The 24,597-nt window shown below is 33.1% G+C and overlaps 2 protein-coding genes across 10 annotated transcripts in view; both read right to left on the bottom strand.

The window, feature by feature from the left end:
- Window positions 1-203: 203 nt before the first annotated feature.
- Window positions 204-5,854, bottom strand: linc.pou2af1 (lnc RNA pou2af1). Of its 5 annotated transcripts, none has more exons than NM_001386216.1 (5): window positions 4,127-5,854; window positions 1,940-2,037; window positions 1,598-1,646; window positions 866-1,092; window positions 204-764 (listed from the first exon to the last, which is right to left on the bottom strand). In NM_001386216.1, the coding sequence occupies exons 1-5, from the start codon at window positions 4,131-4,133 to the stop codon at window positions 438-440; spliced, it is 708 nt and encodes a 235-aa protein (NP_001373145.1). In that variant the 5' UTR covers window positions 4,134-5,854; the 3' UTR covers window positions 204-437. The 5 variants fall into 5 exon arrangements, with proteins under 5 accessions (NP_001373145.1, NP_001373146.1, NP_001373147.1 ...); NM_001386217.1 differs by having other exon boundaries at window positions 1,940-2,034; XM_073923187.1 differs by lacking the exon at window positions 4,127-5,854 and adding an exon at window positions 3,018-3,255 and having other exon boundaries at window positions 209-764.
- Window positions 5,855-6,195: 341 nt separating this feature from the next.
- si:ch211-213d14.1 overlaps window positions 6,196-24,597 on the bottom strand; it is a 29,076-nt gene continuing 10,674 nt past the window's right edge. For 2 of the 5 annotated variants that reach the window (XM_021466353.3, XM_068213695.2), the window contains exons 3-5: window positions 13,606-13,645; window positions 13,192-13,493; window positions 8,051-9,856 (exon numbers count right to left, since the gene is read on the bottom strand). In XM_021466353.3, coding sequence (XP_021322028.2) covers window positions 9,461-9,856; window positions 13,192-13,493; window positions 13,606-13,612 — 705 coding nt within the window. In that variant the 5' untranslated portion in view covers window positions 13,613-13,645 and the 3' untranslated portion in view covers window positions 8,051-9,460. Of the gene's footprint in view, window positions 7,940-8,050; window positions 9,857-13,191; window positions 13,494-13,605; window positions 13,646-21,883; window positions 22,026-24,597 lie in introns of those variants that run through there. The other 3 variants (XR_012390743.1, XR_012390742.1, XR_012390741.1) reach the window with 3 other exon arrangements.

Raw genomic sequence — 24,597 nt, 5'->3', positions numbered from 1 at the left:
TATGTTTTCTTAAACAACTGCTGTGAATATAAGTTGAATGGTGATATGTAAAAGCATAAATTGTATTTTATATACATACAGTCAAATATCCGATATAATTTAAGTCTGAAACAGAAACTGCACAATGAAATTTGATATATTTTCTATTTTCCTCATTCACATATTAGCATAATCAAACCACTTTAATAAAACATACAAGTAACAAATACGAAAAATATGTTTATTGTACAAAAGATAAATGATTAATTTGTAAATTATACTCACACATCTTTTTGCCCTCTGCAATCAACCTTGCTGCTCAAAATTTAAGCTCAATCATGCATTCTATCATTGTTTTTTCTTTGACACAAAAACAAAAATAATACAACAAATGCATTGAAAAATCAATCAATTATGACACTGAATTCTCTCGCAAAGTGCTTGGAAAAAAATGCATTTTATAAGTAGCACATCTCTGGGTTTAAGATATCCCTCCTGAAATAACTGTCGTCGTTGTATGAAAACAAACAGTCTGAAGAGCCGTAGGGCGCATACTCTGTAGTGGCCATGCCTTCCTGCATATCGGAGCAGTGCGACAGGCAAAAGCAATGCTGGAGGTTGCAGTGCTGATAGTGGTAGCTTTCTGGGGAGAAACTAGAGCTCAGATCCATCCTTGTTGGGGAGCTGTAGCACGAGGAAGATGAAGAGTGGGACTGAGGGGGCGAATAACTGTTGTAATCGACTGGACTAGGGAGATTGAAGGGGTCTGAGGGTGTCCTTGATACCTGAAATAGAATTAACAAACATTAAAAACATGCGTTGCTTCGTACAACACGACATGGTTTGGAATGCTAAAAATGCTTTTAATTAAAATAAAAACACATACCAGGCTTGTCCCGTATATGTCCGTATTGGACGGTAGATATCCATTAGACCACTGCGAAGAAGTGGGACACCCGAAATTGCTGTCGCTGAAAGTCTCAGATGGCATCATGTGCATCATCTGTTGATGGTCATAAACATTCTCAATCTGTAAGTTGACATTTTCGGTAAAGGGACGACTTTGGAAATATGGCTCTTGAGCTTGCATTCCAGAGAAGACATCAAGGTGGGCTGTGGGGAAGACAGAAGAAAATGCTGGCTTGAGCACATGAGAACATTTAAATTAGGCCAGTAAGACTTGAGATGATGTCACGAGACCATCAGCCAACAGCTAAATCACATTTGAATAGTAGTTTATAAAAAAGGAAGATCATTGACGGATCTGTTGGGAGCACCTATAGTAGATGTAGGTTTCATTGTTCCTTTTGTTTATTTTGAACTATTAGAGCTGGTGCCTGGCGATGGATGAAAAAGATTTCTAATTTGGAGAATAGTAAGTTGCATGCAGTCAATGTTTTCATTTGTCTTGTTCTCAGATTTCCTGGTAAAAAAAAATCAAGCTCTTACATGTTAGCAGGGAGAGGGTTAAGCAGTTTTTGTCTGCATTTTCAGGTGCTTATAAGGTTACTGAAATCTGATGCTTTTGTAAACAGTAATGTGAAATGTCTTGACTGCATGTGACAAATGACTGAGACTATCAGTGAGCCACTTTATTTGTCTGATTTTTTTTACTTACCATTCATGGTCGTAGAGCAGACATCGCGATCAGCCATGGCTTGTGATTTCTAATGGATTGAAATAGCAAAAGACAAGCAAACATTAATCATTCGTTCAGAGGAAGGCAGCAGAAATATTTCGTTGTAAAAGCTATTGTGTAGTAACTGAAAATGCAAGCACAGGCCTGAGGGGGCGTGGTGCTTTAAAACATCTGGTTGCTGAATAAATTTGATCTTGCGCTTGTGAAAACTTTTTCATTTTACACTGGCTACCATAAACCAGTCAGAAGTGTATACCAGTCTACTTGTATAAATTTTTGTATTTTTTTGCGTACATGTGTGTATTCAACACCATTGCTTACCGTTGCAGTTTTCTGTGCCTGCAGGGCTCTGTGCTTCTGCAACAACTCCTTAACTGTGGTCTTCACACGCACACCCTGGTATACCTTCGGTTTATCTGCTGAAGGAAAAGCAAATGTCATTTACCACTAAAATAGGCACTAATTTTCAATATTTTTGTGCAAATTTGCACGATTTATCAATAACTCTGTCCATGCAGAACATAAGGGTTTGTAAGAAATAAATCCAATGAGATCAGTGTTGTTATCCACAATTAGGACAATATTTCTGGCGTTTTTATGTTTTTATTATTTTAAATAAAGTTATCTTGATTTTTCTTTATCAAGTTTTAATGTTTATTGTGAAACACATTTACTGTTCATTATTTTTAAAGCGTGTCGGGGGCTACAAATATCAGTGAAACTGATTTGAGGAAAAACAATGGTTGCAATGAATACATATTTTATGTTTTTTGATTATCGTTTTTTTATTGTCATTAGACATTAAACAACATTTGCATACAATAAATGCATTTTTTTCTATTTAAGGAAATTAACATGCATGAAAAGATTACATTTCTAAGATTTCCCGTATTTATGATTTTGTACATTGTGTCTTTCTTTCCGCATAAAAGATCATCTGCAATCAAATAGCTTTGTATTTTCCCTATAAATCCTACCAGTGGAAAAAAATAATAATAATAAATAAATCATCGCACAATGTTGGAAGTCTATCCCCGTCTTCACAGCTCAATTGAAGAGAGTGTGCGACCCGGCAGTGAATGGGTTAGTTTTTGCATTACAATGGATAGTAGTGATTTTCGAGAAACAAGCTCTCCAGCCATCTTTGCTACGAGACGGCGGGTTTAACTTGGAGTTTGTTTTGTGTGGTTGTGAAATAAAACCCAATTCAAATAGGGGAGAAATAGAATTATTGAGCGTTTCACCCGAGAGCGGAATGCGCAGAAAGTTGGGTCAGAGAGAAGCGAAGTGAAACAATGTAACAGCTGGCGGACGGGGAGAATGAGAAGCTTCCTCTGGAGACGCCGCACATTTCAAAAGTAAGTAAAATACTCTTATAATAACAAAAGCAGCAGCTTACAAGCGATCAAAACAAATGCACAGCTAGAGCGTTGGTAAATGAATGTTTTCAACAGAAAACCAGATTCAGATTTGGTTAAAAATAACAATAAGCCCAGTTTGTTTACGAGCGCGCGGGCGATAAGCTACAGTTTGTTTCTGTAAATTCTCAGAAAAAAAGCCCATAGTCAAAGTTTTTAGGATTTTGCTATAAGCTGTGAAGATGTGAAGTTATTTCTTGATTTATTCAATGGGCAGTCCTCTTTTCTCTTCCTACATGCGCGAAGCCGCGCCTAACATCTTCCCCCAAATTTGCGAAACGCGTAAAAATAGATGAAAAAGTTGTAGTCCTTCTTTTCTAATTTTTTAATTGGTTGTTCAGGCTTGTGAAGACATTCACAGTGGGACGTCTTCCTGATCCGCGTTAATATAGGCTATATAAAAATTCTGTAGTAACACAAGTTGGTTCTAAACAACGCCACGCCATGGCTGAGTTCATGGAGGCAGTTGAGTTTACAGAGTAAAAAGTGCGCTGATGTTGATAAGATATCAAAAACGTCCCCTCGGCACTGTTTTGATGGGCTCCTTGAGATAGATATGCGAGTTAGAATATCCTTATAAATATTCATACACGCCGTGAAGAATAATTTGAATTCTGTTTAATAAAATTACGCTCAGCCACCGTTTAATGTTATTCCGAAAGGTAAATCTCAATTAGACACGGTCTTCGATATCGTACTAAAATGTAAAAAAACAAACGACAATAAATAAACGTTCATATAAACCCATGTTCAATTTTGCTCGAGGAAAAGTTCAGTAAAATACAATGAAAGAAAGAAACTAAAGCTATCAATAAAACATGAGCTTTATCACTATGAATAATCTTCCCACAAACTACCATATTAATAAAAATGCATGTATATAAAAATGCAATAATTAGTTTAAAATCAATACTTCACATGTTTTTGCTGTTTTAAAAATTTAGTTAGGCTACATTCTTTGACCAGTACATTTGCATGCAATTCATTTATCAAAGTTTGAATTTGTATTAATATTTTTTTTTCAATGTTTTTCAGATTGCTGAAGACAGAAAACATCTTAAACGAAAAGAATAAAAGAAAATTGACTTACCAGACATATTGGCCTGAAAAGGAGGAAAACTCTGGAAGAGCTACAATGAAATACCCCAACGTCAGTTCTTTGCTCTATTATATGGGCAAGAACGAAATATTCACAAAAGTATCAAAAAGTCTTAACAAAGTAACCTCAAAACACTCTCATGACATACAATTAAACAGTATTATAGCTAGGGATATTTTAGTTTGAGTTTTTCTCCCCTCATCCCTACTATTTAAAACCCCAAGAACTCAATGATTTGACAATGATTTGATTGCGCGATACTTTCAATTTGAATATTCAAAGGCTTCGTAAAAAGACTCATTTCTGAGTGAAATTCGCTATTAAAGTGGATAAAATAACATCTCTTGTAATAGAATGTTATGTCATTTCACATTTTGACATCAACCAAATATATATTTTTAACATTTTATCATCCTTTTGGACTTGGTGGTTGGAGTCTCCCTTAGAAACACTATTTCAACTTTGCAGCAAGTCTGAAAGCACAAATGAAGTTTTACATGTCATGACACATTGTAAATATCTTCAGTAATAGGTAGTCTTGTGGAAAAAAATAAATATTCCCTCTTATAAATTAGATTTATGCATTATTTTAAGAATTACTGGAGTAGTGGGCGTGGCATATGATAGCAGCCATGTTTGTCACCAGCACAATTGGGACGTCAGTAAAAGTCAAAGTATTGCAATAGTGGAGGCATCTATACAAATAACAAATATGAAATATGTTTAATTTAATTTGTAAATTTAATTGAATTGTCAGCCGAGTTGCTGAAAACCAAGGCAAGCTACAACGGACATAAAAACCAACAGTATTCATATTAATATTCATTAATTTCTTTCATTGCTGCATTTTTCTTTTCGATGAGTTGTTAAATAAATAAATTAATATGGCATGTTTATTAGCATCATCAAACAGACCATAAAAAAAAAAGCCTGAAGTGGGCTGCAGTTTGATGCTGAGTGATGCTGAAGAGAGTCTCACACATCCGACTTTGGTCACTATTACTTTTGATGAAGCAAATGCGAAAGAAAAATGGCAAGTAATCTATTAAAATGCAGAACCATCATAATTATGTTGTCTATGTAAGTGTGTCAGATTATTTGTGACGCATTTAAGACAGAAAGCAGCCGTCAGAATTGATGACAAGCAGGTGTTCTTTGTCTGAGAAAAGAGGTTGGAAAACAAGCTGCGCTACATGAAGTACTGTCTAATTTACACATTTCGTTTGCAGGTGAAAAATAATTTTATATTCAAGCATTAATAAAGCACGGAAGAGTTTTTTGTCGTTTTAAAGCATCCTATTTAAAGTCAATTCCTCCAAGGGCACGTCTCTTATTGTTTGCTGAAATTGTTTTGTAAAGTTAATCGGCTGCAAACAGATTAGCGCTTTCAAATTATAATTTTCAAAACTTTTGCTTTTTGTCATTCATTTTAAACAATTCGTTCGTAATCCTAAATCTCTAGGTATCGTTCAACTGGGTTGGAGGAGTCGGCTATTGCGAGGTAGTTGAACGTCGCCCTCTTGTGATGAAACAGAGGAAGGCGTTTAACTGTGTTTTCACTATGCAAGTCACGCAATGCTTACTCATATCATTTGCGTATTTTTCAAGCATGTAATAACATTAAAGATAAGGCTAATGCGTGATCAGAGCTGGAAATAAAAGTTTTTATGAGTTTAAAAATGTTCCAGAAAAATGAGTCATGTTGTGTTTGAACGTTATTTTGGTCCTTTTGTCTCTTCCTGCACATTATACCTTATTTTTTGTTATTTTTCTAACGTTTTTGCATCTTATGCAAAAAAAAAAAAAGATGATAAAAAAGTGAAATACCTATATTCTGATGTACCCTCTAAAATATGCTGTATTTATTTAACTCATATTTGGGTAAATTTGAACAAACCCAAATATACCAAGTTCAGAATGTAAATTAAAGTTTGGGTTGCACAATGATCTTTAGTGAGTGTTTTTTTTTTTTTTTTTTTTTTTTTTTTGTGATAGTCATTATTTTCTTAGGGAATTAAAACATTGAATGCATAGACAAGGTAACAAATAAGAGACCACTTAAAAGTTCTCAGTTTCTTTAATATATATGCTCAATTAAATGTTTGAGTAAAACACAATTCTTCTAAAATTGAATTGTAAATGTTATTTGAAGTATAAAATGACCGCTGGTAAAAGTTATATAAAAGTACACATTACTAATATTTTAACTTTAACTTATAAGAGTTAAGAAATCATGATTTTTTGGAAAAAAAAATCAGCCAACAAATGCATTTATTTTCACCAATAGTCATTTTCAGGAAAAGCAACAGCATTTATCTATAGCTATTAATAAATGATAGCCCTTGATTTAATAATTTATGGTGGAATCTGTTTCCAACATCTTAAAAAAATGCTGACATTGTATTGTGAAGCTATATAATAATAATACTTGCATTTTTGATTGTTCTTAATCCTTCTACCATACATATTTTTGTTATGTTTTCATAAGACACAAGTTGTCACATCAAATGCAAAACAGGGCATGTCATTGTGCTATTGAGTTACAAAAACACATTTTTTGTAAATCTAGTTTATTCAGTTTTTAGAAATTTAACAACAGGATTTTAAATGAAATTGTCACAAGAAGAGAAATAGGACTAACTAGATATTACACATCTACAATAAATATTGTAACAATGTAAAAAAAAACCTGCTGTACAGATTCAAGTCCGTTAACACAAAGAACAACAACTATAAACATAACAATAGTAGAGTACAGTGATGTTTTTTCATTATTATTATTAAAGTGTGCAACAGTTTGATCACTGCTGCTTTAAACACTCAAACTTTTAAAAGCAAGATGGTTTGGTCTGTTCTGGAAACAAATTGTTCTTAAAATGATTCCAACCATAGTGTGTTTGGTTATCATTATTATTGTGATGTGGACTATTCAGCGATATAACCTCTTTTTTCACTATAACATAGCTACAATCCTGGTGTGGACAGTCTTTTATACTGACTATTACCCTAATTATCCTGCTGAGACAATATAACTTGTGCTTACAAAAAAACAAAAAACAAGAATACAATTATAATAGATATAAATACAACATTAAACTGAAGATAAAGTGTTATTTGTTCCCCAATATTAAAGGGAAAGTCGACCCAAAAATTATTATTTACTCATTATTTATTCACCCTCAAGTGCTTCAAATCCAGAGTTTCTTTCTCCTTTTTGAATGTAGAAGAAGATATTTTGAAGAATGTTGGAAACTGGTTGTTATTTATTTCTATAATAATTTATTGGTTTCCAACATTCTTCAAAACAATAGATGGTATAGGCATAGACAGACCATAATCCCTTTAGAAGGACCTCTGCATTGTATTAAAGGCAACACATATTCTAGACCACAAATCACTCCACATAGGTTATAGTGCATTGATATTACCATATTTAAATTACTGCTCTGATGTTTAGATTATTATGTTGCTAAAAATAGCAGTACAGATGGTTAAATCAAAGAAATAAAAATATGATCACTTGCTTCATTTTTGAACATCAAAAATAATGTATAACCCACAGAATAATTGACTTCCAGTTAATATTCTAAAATGGTTTATTAACGGAGAAGAGAGATATCATTTTAGGAGTGAGTGTATCATCAAACATCCTTACGTTTGTAGAACAACATTAAGCAGTTTTTTGTAGTTCTGTGTAGGGAGTAAAAATGTGGAACAAACTAGGTCTAGACCAGAGATGCCAAAACTAGGGCCCGATGGTGAAAGTTGGCTCATGGTAACCTTTGATTTGACCCACCGTCCTATCTGAGAAGAGAGGGAGAATGGGAATGATTTAGAGATTGTCATTTCAAATTTAATGTAACCTTTTATTTGTTTGTTGTATTGTTAAGCTACAATAAGCAAACTTGAATTAAATGCTTCAATTCAAATGGTGTTATTTAATCAGATTTAGTTTAAAATGTACATACTGTCATTAGACAGATAGAATACTTGGTGAGCATATCAAGGCAAAGGCAGATTCTGCTTGACTAGTGTACTCAGCATTGAACCTCTGTTATTATAAATGTGATTAAAATTATAGTTTAAATAGGTTATATTGCATTAAATAACAGGATATAAAGTAATGTTTTCTATTTATTTTTTTATTTATTATTTAAATAAAATTATCAAATCACTCATGGCAACTTTAATGTAAAATATTTTAGTATATTTTTCCTTGACTATCAATAATCTTTGGTTTCTGGACTTTCATACGAAAATGTTTAGGCCCCCCTGGTCTAGACTCTAGAGCTCCAGCAATGTCCAAGTACAATTATGATCCAGTATAAAAATAAAAAAAATTAAAGAAACAATACAAACACATGGTTTTTACAATATACAGTACTCAGCATAAATAAGTACACCCTTCATAAATCTCTCTTTTAAATTTGTATTTTTAATTGGAAGCTATACATTATTATATTTTGTGAATATATATTAAATTAGTCAGTGCTAAAGCCAAATCTAGAGCTTACCTAAAAAAAAAAAACTTAAAAAAAAAAACGTAGAATAACAGTCCAAAAACTAGTACAGCCAAATTTATATGTTAGAGAAAAATAATACAAATTTCAAAAAAAGGGAAAATCTACAAAAGCCAAAAAAAAAAAAAAAAAAAAAATGTTGAAATTTTGTAGGGTGTAATTTTTAATATTTTGCTTGAATTTAATTGTATTATCTTTTAATTTCTAAAGATGTTCTGTGACTAAAATACTTTTTGAATAAATATATGTTTAATTAATCTGTTTTGTTTAAATGCACCAAAATACATTATTCACTAAGAACTTAATTATGCTGAGCACTGTATCTGGGAGAAAAACAGATTTATGGTGTCCCAACAGTTTGTATACATTAGTAAAACATGCATGAAAACAATATATTAGGTTAAGAATGAGATGGAGTTAATCTGCACACTTTTAAATTGTTATGGATTATTTTTCATTGTTATGGAATTTTTACCTGTAATTAATGTAGAGCTGGTAAAAGTGGTAGAGATAAATACGCATATGATTCATACTTTAACTTTTCAGAATAAATTAATATTGCACTATTTTGCTTTATTTATTAATGTAATTGTATTTTTTAAATACATTTACAAAATAAAGCCAAAACAGGAACAACTAGAGGGTGAGTAAATGATAGGAGGATTTTCATTTTTAGGAATACGAATCCCTTTAAGTCTTAGCTCGGTTAAGTAAAACTAACAATTTGGTGCTTTTTCAGAGCTAATGGTCTTACTTGTGTATGGAAGAGGTGCTGATCTGCTTTATATCCTCACAGCTGAATATATCAGAATGCCCTCCTGACCTCATACTGTGGCCATGTGCTGCCTGTGTCCTCTTTGCCCCATACTAGACCGTCGCTCAGGGCTGAAGAGGTGTTTTCAGTGTCTTCAGAGGGCAGAACTGGCGCAAGTTTGCTTGCAGGCTCAGCCATGAATGAAGAAGAAGCAAAGCTGGTGGAGGGTGACTGAAATGAGGAATGATAGCCGACTTCGTCCAGTGTGTGTAGAGAGTAGGACTGTGAGGATGCCATGCTGGACCCTCGGGATGACGAGCGGAACTGTGTTGGGCTGGTGGATTCAGGATTCACCAGAGAACTGGGTGTAGACAGAGGTAATGGAGCAAGAGCATCTCCACACAAGCCCTCCATCACCTCCGTCCCTGCGGACTCCCATGAGTCCCTCTGTACATAATAGAAAAATGATGGATCATTAGTATATGCCTCTGATTTACTTACAGATAATCAGAACACCTTTAAATGACGAGGAACTAAGGTTAAAGTTGAGCTACTCTTCTACACTGTAAAAACAAATGCAGGTTTCCACAAATTTCATTCATGTTGTCCAACACAAATCGATTAACACAAAAAGTTAACACTTTTAACAAATGTGTGTGGATTGCACATAAAAAATTAAGTTGCCCCCAATTAAATCTTAAGAATTTTGTTTCAACTCATTTTAAACAAGTAGTTTGAACAAGCAAAAAAAGAGAGAAGATATAACTAAAGGGTAGATAACACACAACTTACAATAGTTATGCAAAAAGGAGAATACTTTAAAAAGTATATAAATTGATATTTAAAAAAGAATAATAAAAACAGCTTTTAAACTTGCCAGTTTTCAGGAAAGAAAAAATATATATATACAAATGATTTGTTAACCTTATCCTTTAATTATAGGTTTAACATATATCCTCACATTTTTAAGATATTTATATCCTTACATATTTATACATTTAACATATTTATATGCTTGGCCACCACTGCCAACCCACCAGCTGGAGAGTGTTGTGGTAAGGGTCGAAACATTTAAGGAAGGTTGTGAACCATCTGATGACATCTAATTGTGGCAGAAAGCTATGGTTACATAGTAGAGTAACCAAAGGAAGCACCAAAAAGTGCATGTCACAATATCCTCACATATTTATATATTTAACATATTTTTATCCTCACATTTAACATATTTATACATTTAACATTTTTATCCTAACATATTTAACATATTTTTATCCCCACATATTTATACATTAAACATTTTTATCCTTGCATATTTTATTTATACCCTCACATATTTAACATATTTACTGTATATCCTCCTCAAATTATATGTTAAACATATAAAAAAAAATGTATTGAGATATTTTATGCACATCACTCTTTGAAAAGTTATTATTTCTTTACATTTAATAAAGTACTCCCAGGGCCGCTTATATTGAAGTTGATATTAAGCCGCACCATGTTGGTGTTTCATAACATCTCATTTTTACGAGGTGGGTCGTTAGCCTAACGTTCAACCCTCAACCTGGAGGGTCAGGAAATACAAACATACACTACGAACAATTTAGCTTCCCCAATTCACCTATATGTCTTTGGACTTGTGGGGGAAACCGGAGCATCTGGAGGAAACCCACGCGAACACGGGAACATCAACTGGCCCAGCCAGAGCTTAAACTTGTGATCTTCTGTGCCGCCCAGAATTCTTTACATTTACAATGTACTCACATCTCCTTTTTTTAAAAACCTTAGATGAAAGAGATTTTTTTTGCAACTTTTGTTATTGTTAATTTTAGAAATATATAATAATATATTAAATATGGTAACACATTACGATACAAGATACAGTTACGATACAAGATACAGTAATTATGTTAATTAGTGCATTTACCAACATGATTAAACTATGAACAATACTTTTACAACATTTATTAATTATAGTTCAACATTTACATTTAAAATCCAAGACTGTGCTTGTTAACATTAGTTAATGCACTGCGAGTTAACATGAACTAACAATGATCAACTTTATTTTATTAAAAAATGTAATTAGGATGAATAAATAATCTAAGTAATAAATGTATTGTTCATAGTTTCTGTTGGTCCATACATGTACTTTATGTCCATAATGTACATAATAGTGAATAAGTACATAAAAACTTAACAGTTAATCAAATGTATAATAGTTACAAAATAATTTTAAAATGTGGGTGTGCATTTAATATATGATTTGTCATTAGTAATCACACACACACACACACACACACACACACACACACACACACACACACACACACACACACACACACACACACACACACACACACACACACACACACACACACACACACACACATATATATATATATAAACAAACAATTTTAATATATACATATAAAATGAAGAAAAGCTTTCACCAAAATAGCTAAACCATTTTTTGATTTTTTTAGCAAGTATTTTACTGTACTTTAAAAATACTCAAAATGTAAAAGAGTTTTTAAACTATGATAATTGATTTACCAAAGTCACACTAATGGCATTTTCACATTTGTCACATACATAACGAAAAACTGTTACATCCATAACAAAGCTCATTCCCTCATGCAATAAAATGTCAAGTAAAATCAGATCAATCATTTTTGTTTTATAGTGAGCTAACTCTTATTCTTTTGATTAGCATTAGTTCTTTTGTGCAGTTTAATTCATATACTATAGTATGTTATATACTGTAAACTTGCTTACATTTTTGGTCACATCCATAATGCATGTGTATTTTCCCCATTTAAAATATAAAAAAAGTTTACAGATTGATATTTCTCTGATACCATAACTCTGTGGTTAGTTGTTTTGGAAAATATAAACAGATGTTTTAATATTATGTTAACATATACGTTCTCTGTGAATTTATGTTTTGAGATTTTACTGCAATGTCACATCCATAACGCTGGAATTGCTATAATATATATATATATATAAATTAGCGTCAAAATTATAGCTGATTAAGTACAACAGTTCAAATCAAATGAGAATTTTGGAGTAATTTCAGGTAAAGCATGAAGTAAAAGTTTATCAATTGCTTGTGCTTTGCAGGTCTTCAGTAAACATTTTAAGCATGTTTAAAGCATTTGTGAACAATGAATTGATAAGTTTGTAGCTTTAACAAGCATTAATAGTATTTGATTAATTACATACACAATGAAGAATATGCAGTTTTATTGTCCACTTGATTATTTTATTCCTGTACCTGTATACTGTTAGACTCCTTCATTTGCATATTTACTCTGATTTATTTATCTCTTCCTGTAACTTGTTTACTATATTGTATGCACTCTCAAAATCAACCCAATCAATCTCAAATTATTTATGAAGCTATGTTGGGAAAAATCGCAACATAAATTGCAGAAAATGTAAACATTGCAATGTACTTTTTTCCCCCCTGGTACAGTGCAGCCCTAATTTATATAATGAAAATGTATTAATTTGAACTTTGTCATATATATAACAATGAAATAAAACACATTAACAAATTAGTTTAAATCACAATTCTTACTAGCTTATTATCTACTTACGGTATTACCTGTTTTTAGCACTTATAAAGTATAATCTTATTCTACCTGATCCAAACACATCTCTATTACATTAATATTTATCGACGCTTGATTTTATTTACTGATTCATATGGACAGACACTGACTACAATTCACATGAGATCTGGGATCCTGTGATCTGCTCCCACTCCGTCTTACCAGTAAGTAATGTGAAGGGTCACTTGAGTAAGAAGGCAGCAAAGAGGACAATGCAGAGGGTGAGAAGATTGTGCTTCCTCCACTAGAGAAAGGAGTGCTGCGATAATCTCCAAAAGACTCAGGATAGTAGCTGTCTATGAGAGACGAATAACCAGCCACGCATCCGCTATCACACGAGAGAGATTTCCCAGTAAGTGAAGAGGGGTAAACGTCCGCAGAAAATGCTTTTGTTGAGGAGCAGAACTCTGTCTCTGAAATGAAAGGTCTTCTCATGCCATAGTAACTCGGGAGCATGTGAGAACCTGAAGAGACCACAGCCATTTGGATTATTATTATTAAATAATTGACCACAGAAGAAATCTAAAAATAAAATTGCACATTTTAGAATTAAATACACCTGTATTGTAAACTCACCAGTCATTTGAACAAATGGATTTGGAGGAGATGAAACACCCTAGAAAGAAAAGATCAGCATAACATGATTAGTTTGTCATTAATCATCAGTTTTCTGTGATCATTTCGTTTATTTGACTAATGCAATCCTGTCTTAATGGCACATGACAGGCTAACACACAAAATATTTGCATGCATCAAATGACCTGCCAACAAATTTCAAGAGTAAAGAGTTTTTCAGTATTTAAAAAAAAATATCTTACATATTATCCAATTCACTCAAAAATTATTTTGGCTGCTTGTTCAAACGACTTATTTAAAATGAGCTGAAATAACACAACTCAGGAAATGTTTTTAGGAAACGTAATTGTTTATTTTCAATCCACTTACATTTGTTGTGTTAATTTATTCAATTATTACATAAATTAATTGTGTGAAATCCTGCATTTTTTACAGTGATCTCTTGCAATCAAGTTTCACAAGACTACAGGATGAGAGTACAGTTATTGAAGTTATTATTTATTTTCTACAATAATGTTTTAATTGTGGCAAGGCAGTGGCGCAGTAGGTAGTGCTGTTGCCTCACAGCAAGAAGGTCGCTGGTTCGAACCTCGGCTCAGTTGGTGTTTCTGTGTGGAGTTTGCATGTTCTCCCTGCATTCACGTGGGTTTCCTCCGGGTGCTCCGGTTTCCCCCACAGTCCAAAGACATGCAGTACAGGTGAATTGGGTAGGCTAAATTGTCCGTTGTGTTTGTTTGTGTGTGTGTTTGTGTGTTTGTTTGTGTTTGTGTTTGTGTGTGTGTGTGTGTGTGTATGTTTCCCAGAGATGAGTTGTGGCTGGAAGGGCATCCACTGTGTAAAAACTTGCTGGATAAGTTGGCGGTTCATTCCGCTGTGGCGACCCCTGATTAATAAAGGGACTAAGCCGACAAGAAAATGAATGTTCTAATTGTTTTACCCTTAACTGCAAAATTGTTTAGCCAATCTTCGAACATATTATTTCAGTTTTTTTCTTTTTGGACCCTGTTTTCTTTTCTGTCTGTTTCTGTTTGGAATGTAGGGCTGCGCTATAATGAAAAAAATAATAATAAATCAATATTACAATATTTATTTATTTATTTTTTGCAATATATGTTGGAATATGAATATAATTTCACCAGATGACTTGAATAATTTTATTTGGGATAAATTCATTGATTTAGATTGATTGAGATGATCTAGTCTTTTTTATGCAGTGATGCTGAAACAATATATTGTACAGCCCTAATATATATATGCATAACATGGCTGGATGTGGCAATAACTATAATGTATTAATAACAATTGCGAAAGAAAACAAAGATTATGTATTTTAGGGGAGCGTAGGGTACAAAGTAACGCGGGGTTAAATGTAACAGAGTTTTAAGGTATTTGCTTAGGGTTACTTATGGCATGCTTCCAGAAATTTGGATGAGAAACACAGGAGAAACCATTTTTGCAGCATAAAACTATTATTTTTTAATTATAGTCTATATTTTTTATTTAAACAAAATCTGTGAAAGTATATGTAAAATCTTATATTGTTGTGATTACAATCTTCTAGACTAAAAGATGAAACCATTTTGAAAGATGAAAAAAAAAAACGCACAGTAACTGCTAGCCAGTTTTGAGACTTGACACAGCGGGGTTAGTTGTAACAGGGTGTTACGAAGCTACAAACCGCTGGACACCAATTAAACTAACAAAATATTTTTTTGAATTTGAGTGTAATGTTGAGAACTTTTTAAATAAAAATGTTTTTAAATAGAAAATATTTTTTAATGGAAACAAAAATATTTTGCTGCTAATGATGCAAATAAATGCATTGTAAAATAATAGATAAATGGATAATATTGCAAATAGATTCAAATGTGTTTATCCAATAAACAAATAAATAAATAAACATACTGTGCTATGTAAAATAAAAATGAAATGAGCCAATAACTGTAGAAATATAGATACTATTTACAGTAAACAGAAATTAAATTAACTGTGTAAAATCTGCCTGTTACAACTAAACCCTGTCTGTTATAACTTGCACCGCAGGTGGGGTAAAGAGTAACATTTTTACTCCTAGCACTTTTGGCAATACATCACAGAAACCATAGGTCCAACGATCATAATTTCAATGCTCATTTGTAGAAGAGGCTTGTGTGTTATTGGTAAAAATATATATATGGTTTGTCTATTACTGTTACTTTGTTCATTTTTAAACATTCTTTGTTCAGATTTAAGGAAACTCTCAAAATTAATAATTTGATAAGCTAACAGCTTTTTCAGCAGTTCCAACAAATTTTGGTGACAATCATATTTGAGTGATTGCTCTGCAGTAAAAGCCAGTCGGGCCATATCAAGTTCTGCTGAAGATATACTTTTGTTTCTTTTGTGCTTGTGGTAATTATGTGTGAAACATCACTCATCATGGTTTACGAGCCAGTGCCACCTGGAGGAATAAAGGTGAAGGGCATCTTTTGAGGTACACTGGACAAAATATGCTCTCATTATTACATACTAGCGAGTAAGCAACACAATACACTTTGTACCAAAAAGTCAAGCCAAGTCATGCCAACAAAATGTATGTGTTTGTTACCATAACTAATTAAAAGAGTAAAAGAGGTTAACTACTTTTCAGCTTATTTGGTTTAAGTTATACAGCATTCATCTAGATATTTTAGGGTCAGCTTAATGTAAACAATGAAAAAAAAATGTTTAGCGCAGTAACTATTTCACTTCCTGTGTAATGAATAACAGCTAATGGTTTAACTGTTAATGGTGTGCAAGCTGACATTATCAAAAATAAAAACCTGTCCAAAAAACAAAATATTCACTTTGTAATGATGCTATAATTCCAGTTCAAAACAAAATATTTATAAATATTTTTATTTTAAATATATAAGATATTATATACTTCAACAAGCAAGAGTGACATTGTTCCAACTATAAGCAGGAGTGTGTTCACAAATCGGATACTGATTTTATACAACAGCTCAACAAACAAGAGGTCTTTCTAGAATAGACGGAACAGATTAAGTCACTCTGATTTAAAAAACTTATTTTATGGGAACACTGACAATAAATGGCATTGGTATGAGACTGGACAAAGTACTTGGAAAAGTACTCACTGTTCCAACTAAATCCAATAAAGGTAAAACTATCAACTAACTAAAGCAGGAAAAAAGGAACAAGGGTTAAAATAGGTCAAACTAGAACAGACCCAAACAGATTAAGTCAAGATTACTTTCATTAAAAATATATGTTAAGCAGGGACAAAGCTGAGAGAAAAGCATAAGTCAAACCCTTATATGGGATAACAGATTTAGAAATCATGCATACTTAAATAAAAATGTGATGTAGGGGCTGTTTATCATGTACTTGGGCTAAATACCTCAAACAGATATCAGATATGAGCTAAAAGGAGTTAGAGATGGAGGAGAAAGTTTGGAATTGGCATTCAGCCAAGCAGATGTATGATTTAAATGGATCACAGTGATAGATGTCAACACTGGATTGGTAACTTCTGACCATCAGCCTGATGCAAGCTTGACTGACCTGTCCTGCCTAACTAACACACTGCTTGATTTTAGAGCTGGTAAAAAGTGTAAACTACAAACATGACGGACATGCAAAACCAACAATTAGAGGCTTCGATAAAGGGGTTTGAATGATTACTAAATGTAAATGTAAAATGAAGCCTACTAGAAAATATTAAACTCACATTTTGCGTGTTATTTTTAATTTGCAACAACAATGTAAACTTCTACAAAGAAACATTTTCGCATTAACTTTTGAATGAATAAATATGCAAAAACCTGAGGAGATTTCTCTGCAAGAAAGATTTGCAAATGTCAGATTAACCTGCTGCTGAATCTCCAATAAATTAGGTCATTTATTATGAAAGAAATGTGCATTATGTGTCAAGATGATTGACAATAAAACTAAGCAACATAACAGTCCGTTAATGAGGAAGTAGTATGTCCCAAAGCTTGCCTACTGCCTATTACACTCAAAAGTATGTCTTCCAAAAACAAACCTACTTTTAGAACATAGTATAAGTAAACGAATTAGGAGACAGCAAGTAACATGTTTAAATCAGCTGTTTTCAATCAGCTATTTTCAACTAATCATTTGAATGATTTATTCAGCGAATCATTTATTAAAATGGGCTGTATCTGTAATCGCTCCAAATACCCTTATTCACAATTCCCTATTATTCACTAATGCAGTCCACTTAAGGGAGTAAATTGAGCACTGATGACACCAGAAGAAATGTCATTTTGTTAGCAAGCTATCAATTAGTAATGAAAAAGTATTTTCATTTCTGTCATGTATACAAACGTTATTTGACAATAAAATAATGCATTATTTAGAAACTTAGACTAATAGGATTTTGCTGTGGATGCCATCTTTAGTCAGACATGGAGGTTAATCTGGCGCACTCTCACAGTGCATCATGGGAATTCTCTACGGTGGCTGGGAGAGCTTAATGTGCTGCAATTTAAGAAAACATGTGCAATTACAAAAAATGCCAGCAAAATGAGAAAATCTTCATCAGTTTCACAGCACATGTGCGGCAAAATCTCACAACACAAACATATCTTTAAAAAGCGTGCTGCATTTTTACAAAATGCAAACAATTAATAAAACAGGCTGCATTTTCTCACAACGCAAACAATTAATAAAACAGGCTGCATTTTCACACAACGCGAACAATTAATAAAACAGGCTGCGATTTCTCACAACGCAAACAAATGATTAAAACGTGCTGCATTTCCACACAACACAAACAATTAATAAAACGTGCAGCATTTTCACACAACACAAACAAATTTATAAAACATGCAGCATTTTCACACAACACAAACAAATTTTTAAAGCGTACTGCATTTTCACAGAACGCAAACAATTGATAAAACACGCTGCATTTTCACACAACGCGAACAATTAATAAAACAGGCTGCATTTTCTCACAACGCAAACAATTAATAAAACAGGCTGCATTTTCACACAACGCGAACAATTAATAAAACAGGCTGCGATTTCTCACAACGCAAACAAATGATTAAAACGTGCTGCATTTCCACACAACACAAACAATTAATAAAACGTGCAGCATTTTCACACAACACAAACAAATTTATAAAACATGCAGCATTTTCACACAACACAAACAAATTTTTAAAGCGTACTGCATTTTCACAGAACGCAAACAATTGATAAAACGTGCTGTATTTTCATAAAACATGAACAATTATTAAAACATGCTGCATTTTCACACAATGCAAACAAATTCATAAAACACGTTGCATTTTCACACAATACAAACATTTAATAAAACAGGCTGCATTTTCTCACAACACAAACAAATGATTAAAACCTGCTGCATTTTCACACAACACAAACAAATTCATAAAAACGCACTGCATTTCCACAAAATGCAAACATATTAATAAAACGTGCTGCATTTCACACAACACGAACAATTAATAGAATGCTCTGCATCTTCACACAACAGAAACACATTAATAAAGCTCGCTGCATTTTCTCACAACGCAAACAAACTAATATGTGCTGCATTTTCACACAACAGAAAGTAATAAAACATGCTGCATTTTCACACAACAGGAACAATTAATAAAACGTGCTGCATTCTCACAACGCAAACAAACTAATATGTGCTGCCTTTTCAAACAACACAAACAAATTCATAAAACCTCCTGCATTTTCACACAATGCAAAGATATTAATAAAACATGCTGCATTTTCAGATAATGCAAACAATTAATAAAACGCACTGCATTTTCACACAATGCAAACAATTAATAAAACGTGCTGCATTTTCACACAACACAATTAATAAAACGTGCTGAATTTTTACAGAATGTAAACAAACTAATATTATCTGCTGCCTTTTCAAACAACACAAACAAATTCACAAAACCTCCAGCATTTTCACACAATGCAAACAATGAATAAAATGTGCTGCATTTTCACACAATGCAAACAATTAATAAAACACGCTGCATTTTCACACAACACAAACATTTGATAAAAAAATGCTCTGCATTTTCTCACAACAAAATGAAAATGTTTCAAGGAAATCCTAAAACTTGATGGGCCGGGCTATTAAGGTTATGGTTATTTAGGCTAATAAATACTCAAAACATGGGAATCAAGATATTAAAATAAACAAACAAAAAAACGAACCTTTCAAAGATCACCAACACCTTCACTTAGCAATAGTCCCAGCACAGCAGCAGCAGCAAAGTGCACTTCATAAAAAAGTTCACTATGGTTTCAAACAACACTACAAATGTCTACTCCCTAAAATATTTAAGTGCATAGGAGACTATTTCAGATACAGCCTGGTGGTTTTAGTGTCAAATTTATGAAACTAAAAACACCCAGCAAAATGGTCTAATTTTCCTTGTCAAATATAAAAAAAATACAAAATACATAAACTGTTGTGCTTTTGTCAATATTGCACATCCCTGGTTGAGTTTCACTAATTAGAAAAACAACAGTGGGAGCTAGAGATTTGTAGAAATACAAGTTTTTGTTATTGAATGGTCTGTAGCTACTTGTGGGGCAATATAGACAGACACAGGCTTTCTTTGGTTTGCATATTACAAGCATAAAAGGGCTGATATCAAGGCAGCACTGGCTGGCGGGCAAGCAAATTTTGAGGCTAGCATTTGAATGTCATTTGCCCGTCCCAAGACTTCCCTATGAGAACAACCTACGCCTCAGTGCCTCTTTGAAGGCATGGTATGAAAATCAGGCTGTTGAAGAGCTCCAAGGCTGGGGCACTGCACCTGATTTAGCCTCAAGATAAACCAAGCCAAAGTTGGTGGATGTGAGGGGGTTGGTGTTTTTATGGTAGAAGTTCGTCATTTATCCTGTGAAGCAATGAATCTGCTCTACTGTATAGGCAGTAAAATGAACACCAATACGGTACCGAAAACAAAAAAACAAAAGCGAATTCCAGTATGAGTATGCTTTTAAAATGCTGCCTAGATGAGCATTTGTTTATGTCAAGTTGTTAGAAACACTAACATTTAACAGCAGATGCAAAATTTGAGAGATTCTCAGCTGTTTTTTTATTTTCTGGATCATTGAACATGTCCTTTACTTTTTTAATTCCTTTAAAACAGTTATGATTTAGTCTTGCTTGTTTGTTAGTTTTTATTTTTGCTGTGAAACTAGCCACTGATCAGTCAACACAACAAAAATGCTAAAGTAAATTTAAATTAGGGATGCACCGATTTGTTTTTGTTTTTTTGTTTTCTTTTGGCCGATTTCGATAACCGATAACTCATGATTTGGATATAACCAAATCATATATTACCATATATAATCATAATATATAAGCCAATGAATATGAATATTTAAAAATTTTATATTTTCATACAGTGAACAACTGATTTTATTTTAAAAACTTCATAAAATTTTGAACTGATCTTATGAAGCGAATAGCCTACTCAGTTTCAAAATGTGATTATTTAGACCTACATGTACGATTTCACTTAAATCAAGATTTAATTTTTTTTTTTTCGCATGGCTTATTAACTTGATCATTGCATAAAAATAATATATTAAAAGACAAAATGGGATTTAATTAAACAAGTAAACACAAGCAATGCTGTGATAATAACAAAAGATCATGTTAGATTACAAACCACCCAATGGGTTGTAAGCATGTGTGCGCATCGTTGCTATTATGTTTACACATTTATTATTTTTCCTGAGGCGACCTCAACCAAAATACAATATGAAAATCTATCAAACATATCTACAATGAAAAGGAACATGGTTAGCGCACAGCAATACCACACAAAGAAAGGACGGACATTAAAGAAATAAACAAGGTAAGCTCTGTTATAGTGCACTAGACAAGTATAAAAAAGTTTGACCCATGCATGCGCAGACGGTTCTGTTCAATTACATAATCTTTCAGCTTAAAAATTTCTGCCTAATTTTGATATCAGATCGATAACGATAACATTAAAAATAGCATTTATCTGCCAATAACAATATGGCCGCCGATATATCGTGCATCCCTAATTTAAAGATAAATTAAAACTTTACCTAGAAAAAAGAGATTATTTATTTAAAAATGTATTTTATATTATTTGTAACATTTAATGCTAAGAATATAATATTATATGTTTTATAGTTTATATATTGCAATTTAGTCAAAAAAGTAACTGATCAGGTATAAAGTTTACTTATAACATTATTAATGGGCGGGAAGGTGGATCAGTGTGTAGCATTGTCGCCTCACAGTCAGAAGGTCACTGGTTCAAGTCCCGGCGATGCCAGTTGGCATTTCTGTGTGGAGTTTGACTGTTTCCTCCGTGTTTGCGTGGGTTTCCTCTGGGTGCTCCGGTTTCTCCCCCAGTCCAAAGACATGCGCTATAGGTGAACTGGGTAAAACAAAACATTGCCTGTAGTGTATGTGTGTGTATATATTGCCTAAAAATATGCCAGAATTACATGGGGGTTCATTCCCCTGTGGCAACCTCTGAAATAGAGACTAAACTGAAGGAAAATGAATTCATTAATATTATTAGTAATAAAAGTCCACTCTATTAATGATATGTAAAAAAAAAAATCTTAGAACATTCTGTGATTTGGTTCAGGGTTTGGTGAATCCGTGTGCCAAGTTGAAGAGTGGAGGGGTGGAGGTGGGTGAATCTGTGTGCCAAGTTGAAAAGCAAGTGGGCGGGAGGGGCAGGCATGAATCCGTGTGAGAAGTTGAAGAACATGGGGGTAATGATCCATGCGCAAAGTTGGAAGAGCAGGTTGGGGGAGGCTGAAGGTGGTTGGTGATCTGTACGCAAAATTGAAGAACACTTGGGGTATTGCATGCATGAACAGAGGCTCAAGCACCCAAAGCCCCCATCTGCATGTCCCTGCAGTCCATTACTTTAGACATTGTTTTTATATAGTTATTTGTTTGTTTATATTTTAATGTGTATCTGGTCACTGATCAGGTTAAACTTTTTTTTTTTTTACTTTTTGCCATGAAAGACCAGCCTAATACCATAAAATACTTAAAACAATATATAAAATAAATATCTATTTACATTCTCTAAAAATCCCCTCTTGTTGTAAAAGGCTTATTATTCTCTTATCATTGCCACTTTTATAGCTTAAACCTTTTAGAGTCCAAAGATTATATAAGATTAGTATTCTACTATTGTTCATTTGTTAGGCCTGGAAAGTGTCTGTATTGTTTTGGTCCTGTGTTTAGACATGATTTGTGTGGTCAACGTCTGCAGATGGCTCTTCTAGCTGAAAGAAAAGGCCACAGATAGAGCATTAAGCTGATTTTGCTGAGCGTGGCCTGGACATGCTCTGATTCTCCTGTTCAAGCCTCCCCCAGCACAGCCATTGTAAGATGTGTTTGGTTTCAGTCGTGTCCCTGTGGGATCACAATGATTGACACCTACATGCACTGCTTTTTATTATGCTCCCAAAACATACAGTAGTTACTTTTCAGCTGTTGTGTAACATACAAAAGATTAATTGCCAGTCACAGCTCAAAGAAACAAAAATACATCACGCATGGAAATCTGAAGTCACAACTGTCACGAAACTTTAATACCGGGGAATGGCATTAAATTACTTCTGTTCATAGAAGTTGTCTGTTTTTTTTTATTATTAGAAAATTTTGATGGGGAAAAATGAGAGTAAACCATATATAGTAAGTTAACTGTACACTACTGGTCAAAAGTTTGGGGTCAGTATTATTTTTTAAATGTTTTAAAATAAGCTTATCCTTCTCACCAAGGCTGCATTTTACATCAAAAATACAGTGCAAACTGTAAAATTGTGAAATGTTATAGAACTAAAAACTGTTCAAAAGTAGTTTTTATATAGTTATAGTTTATATAGTTAAAGTATATATATATATACCTTTAAAATATCTTAAAATCTTAAAATATCTTAAAATATCTTCTTTGGTGTTCAAAAGTTTTAAAACGACATGCAGGAAGGTAAATAATGAGGTAATTTTAATATTTGGGTGAACTATCCCTTTAAGAGACCGCCTAAAAATTCTCAGTTTCTCTGGATTTCTTGGATATGGGTTTAAGTCAAATATTAATTGATGAATATGAAATATGCATGTATGACGATGTATGATGAAATATTAATTTGTTTTGTATTCTTTAAATTCTATAAATGACATTACTTCCAAATATAATTTAGATCTATAAATATAATTTTTATTAAATAACATTCTTGATATTCTTTCAAAAGTTAAAGCAATGCTACTGTGTTGTCTAAAAACTATACAGTATGTCTGAAAACATGGCATCTTTGTTAATTTATGCAATAAAAATGTTATGCGTAAACATTTTTACTTTAAATTTGGAAGACAGTGTCAAATCTATAAATCATATATCTAAAGAAACTAGAACATTTAAAAATGATCTCTAGTTGTACACAGAGCTTAATATTAACACTCGCCAGCCCGCCAAATGCGGGTAGATCTCAGCTGTGGCGAGTTAGACAGCCACGGCCACTAGCCACTTTGGCTGGTTAAAAATAATTTTTAACATGTAGTTTTCTTAAAAGACAATAAAGATGGCCCAATATGCGTGCAAATGCCATCTTTGAATCGAGAAGCAGCACAACTGACAAAAAAATTTGTGTTCGCGCGAGCAAAAGAAAGCAGGTGAATACAGAATGAGAAGATGATGCGTTCGACTGTTTAAAAAGTATGCTCCTCTTGTTTCCTTGCGTGAAGCAACCGTGCCTAGAAACGCAACTGGTTTAAACAATTGTCTTTCAAATAGACTAGACAAAAAGTTATGCTCATGCACCCACAGTTACTTTGAAGAGCTCCAGATTTGTCTTTTTTGAGCAGCACCGGTTGCTTTTTCTTTAACCACTATTTGAACATATTATTAATTGGCGTAAAATTAACCGTGTGTGTGATCATCCTTTCATTACCGCACACGGTATGTATGTCACCTGCTTTCTTTTGCT

This window comes from Danio rerio, chromosome 15 (assembly GCF_049306965.1).
Source record: "Danio rerio strain Tuebingen ecotype United States chromosome 15, GRCz12tu, whole genome shotgun sequence".
NCBI classification, from domain to species: domain Eukaryota; kingdom Metazoa; phylum Chordata; class Actinopteri; order Cypriniformes; family Danionidae; genus Danio; species Danio rerio.
Note: the sequence above shows the minus strand (reverse complement) of the source record. Positions and strands in the feature narration are given on the sequence as shown.

What these genes read in the sequence shown, in the direction of transcription:
- linc.pou2af1 (XM_073923186.1), bottom strand. Translation starts at nt 2,059, where the DNA reads ATGACATTTGCTTTTCCTTCAGCAGATAAACCGAAGGTATACCAGGGT. An exon ending in AGGCACAGAAAACTGCAACG is followed by an intron (nt 1,647 to 1,939) that starts GTAAGCAATGGT and finishes TCAATCCATTAG; the next exon opens with AAATCACAAGCCATGGCTGA. An exon ending in CTGCTCTACGACCATGAATG is followed by an intron (nt 1,093 to 1,597) that starts GTAAGTAAAAAA and finishes TCTTCCCCACAG; the next exon opens with CCCACCTTGATGTCTTCTCT.